This window comes from Sinocyclocheilus grahami, unplaced genomic scaffold (genome assembly GCF_001515645.1).
Source record: "Sinocyclocheilus grahami isolate Dianchi unplaced genomic scaffold, SAMN03320097.WGS_v1.1 scaffold743.1, whole genome shotgun sequence".
Lineage (NCBI taxonomy): Eukaryota > Metazoa > Chordata > Actinopteri > Cypriniformes > Cyprinidae > Sinocyclocheilus > Sinocyclocheilus grahami.
This window is the reverse complement of record NW_015505922.1, coordinates 36,256-39,701: the sequence shown is the minus strand read 5'-3', so window position 1 is coordinate 39,701 and position 3,446 is coordinate 36,256. Positions and strand designations below refer to the sequence as shown.

The 3,446-nt window shown below is 34.6% G+C and overlaps 1 protein-coding gene across 1 annotated transcript in view; it reads right to left on the bottom strand.

The window, feature by feature from the left end:
* The window catches only part of LOC107560792 (glypican-5-like), a 157,828-nt gene that overhangs the window by 142,910 nt on the left and 11,472 nt on the right, over positions 1-3,446 (bottom strand). Inside the window, exon 3 of the mRNA XM_016245060.1 lies at positions 1,129-1,719. Within this exon, the coding sequence (XP_016100546.1) occupies positions 1,129-1,719 (591 nt within the window). The remainder of the gene's footprint in view (positions 1-1,128; positions 1,720-3,446) is intronic.

Here is a 3,446-nt window from a genome sequence, read left to right as displayed (position 1 = left end):
AAAAATGTTCACCTATTTGAGAATGTAAAGTTTTTCGACGTGACAAAAGTAAACAAACGTTTAGCCTTCAGGATTTAATAAAATAGGACTAAAATACATTTTAAATCTCACATATCAAATGCTGCCATCAAGTCATGTCAGAATATTATACACAAAACAGAAATTAGTATGTAATTGGCCTAGGCATTGTTTTATTCCAGCCAAAATCGATTACAACATAAACAGGATTTTTTCTTAATATATGATATAACCCCACTGAAAAATAATTAATAATTGTATGCATTTTATGTGTAGATTGTAGTAATTACTCTCGTCCCAGAAACTTTTAACTTATATATATATAAAAAAATAAAAACTTCATTAAATATATTGAGCGCCACACATTAAAACTATAATTTGAACATAAACACAATAATGATAATAATGATAATAGGCTTTGTGATGTTTATTGTGTGAAAATGATATATAAATATAATTATATTAGTTTATAAATAAAATAGTTTATTATTATTATTATTATTATTATTATTATTATTATTATTATTTGATATAACCCCACTGAAAAATAATTAATAATTGTATGCATTTTATGTGTAGATTGTAGTAATTACTCTCGTCCCAGAAACTTTTAACTTATATATAAAAAAAAAAAAAAACCTTCATTAAATATATTGAGCGCCACACATTAAAACTATAATTTGAACATAAACACAATAATGATAATAATGATAATAGGCTTTGTGATGTTTATTGTGTGAAAATGATATATAAATATAATTATATTAGTTTATAAATAAAATAGTTTATTATTATTATTATTATTATTATTATTATTATTATTATTATTATTATTATTATTATTGTTATTATTATGTTTGGGCCAGGTATTTTTTTAATGATTTTTTTTATGTTTGTGGCATTTTCACCACACAATTAAGCAATTCTTCCTCTAATAAAAGGTTTATTTTTTTAAGTTATTTACAATAACATTTAATTACCATATTTACTATTAAATAAATACTTTTTACCTAAAATACCTAACATGATAGCTTTGAAATTAACCTTAGCATCACAGAAAGTTTGCCTACATAATTTCAAAATGTTCTAATTGTCAAATATCCCACGTACCTGTGCAGAAAGTCGCGGTGCGTTCCTCTGTGCGTGGGCCACGGCGTCCCTCACCAGCCCGTGAACTTCCAGAAGCACTTGCTCCAGATCCTGCGCCCCGTGCATGCGGGTGGAGAGCATCTCTAACGAGCGCACAAACTCCCTCCAGTGGGCGTCCACTTCGGCCAGGCTGGCGAGACAGCCACGCACCACGTTGAGGCAGTAGCCCATGCAGGGCTTGCTGGCGGTCAGACCCTGGCAGTGAGGGCAGTAGCTCATCCTCAGCAGGCCACGTCTGCACTCGCGGCTGAGCTGAATGTGGTCGGTCGTGTTGATGACCTCCACGCCCAAGTGTAGCGCCTGGAGGAACACCCGGCCGGGCAGTGAGGCGCGGGAGATGAGCGCGGCGAGGCGACCCGGGGCTCCGCCGTACGGCCCCAGATCCCGACAGGAGGCACGGACGCACTCGGAGTACGGCAGAGACAAGCGCGACAGATCCGGCTCCACCAGCCGCTCGTAAACCAGGGGGAAAAGGGTGTCAAAGAAGCGCTGCGAAGCTTCCTCCAGACTGAGCTGGGAGCCCAAGACGAAGAGACCCACGTCTGTGAAAAACTCTCCGAAATATAATATAATATAATATAATATAATATAATATAATATAATATAATATAATATAATTAGGGCAGTCAATCGATTAAAATATTTTATCGCAATTAATCGCATGATTGTTGTGAGTTAACTTGTGATTACTCACTGAACAGAGCAGACGCGGAGAGATCATGCTCATGCGGCAATACCGGTGAGTCTCAGAAACTAAATAAGGTTTATCCAAGAAGCTGCTAGATTTGTCACTTGGTGCTTTTTTGAAAAAGGTAGCTAAATCTTATATATATATATATATATGAAGAAACAGCACAACTGTTTTTATTGTTGATTATAATCAGAAATGTTTCTTGAGCAGCAAATCAGCATATTATACTGATTTCTGAAGATCATGTGACACTGAAGACTGGAGGAATGATGCTGAAAATACAGCTGCGCATCACAGAAATAAATTACATCTTAACATATATTCACATAGAAAACAGTTATGTTAAATTGTAAAAATATTTCAAATTTTTACTGCTTTTTACTGTATTTTTGATCAAATAAATGATTGGTGAGCAGAAGAAACGTCTTTCAAAAACAGTAAAAAAGGCCCAAACTTTTGAACAGTATAGTCTACCTTTGACATTTGCATAAAATTTCATAAAACTAGTGACATTCTTGCAATATTCTCTCTAGTTAGTGCTTTGAGCGTGTAAAAGCCCACACCACAGAAACTAGTCCCAGGCCCTTTGAAAGCAGCGGAGCAGAGAAAGGCTCTTCCTGCAGGCGAACCCAATATTAAATGCTTTTTTATCTGTGTGCAACAAGATCTAAAGAGCTTCCTCAGTCCAGAGAGAGAGAGAAATAAAAAAAGTGGATAACAAGACGCAGAGAGCTTGAAGATACATGGGTGCAATTATGCCTTGAAGCGCTCGCCATATCTCTGCGTTTAAAGAGCCCATTGAAAGATCATCTGTCTTTTTATTATTCCCTATTATCACCGTTTATGATGCCCAAAATCATCTTTGTGCACATTCACCAAACACTGAGCGCTAATTCATATGTGATGTATAAACACCAATAACTCGTTATGCTGGAAATGACTCATAGTTATTGTAGTTTTAATGGCCTTTCTTTCATCGGTTTTAATTCTGTTTGCGGTTTCTTGGGGAAAAAAATGAGGGTACATCATAAGAAATATATTTTGTGAATATACACACATTAACAAAGTTTTATAAATGATACTCGAAAAAATCTCTGAAAAACTATGTACTGTAAAAAGAAAAAAGAACAGTTTTAATGGCCTTTCTTTCATCGGTTTTAATTCTGTTTGCGGTTTCTTGGGGAAAAAATGAGGGTACATCATAAGAAATATATTTTGTGAATATACACACATTAACAAAGTTTTATAAATGATACTCGAAAAAATCTCTGAAAAACTATGTACTGTAAAAAGAAAAAAGAAAAATTATTTTATTCTATTTATTTATTTATTTTTGGTGAAATTATGAAGTAATACAAACTACTGTTCAAAGGTTTGAAGTCAGTAAAATCTTTTTAAAGGGGTCCTATTATGCTCTTTTACAAAGTCTTGATTTTGTTTTGGGGGTGTACTAGAACAGGCTCTCATACTAGGTTGTTCGAAAAACACATTATTTTTCACATATTTTACATTATTACAACACCTCTCTCCCCAGTCTGGCATGAACGGCTCGAATAGTTCCTGTAAGGCCCGCCTTCTGAAATACGAA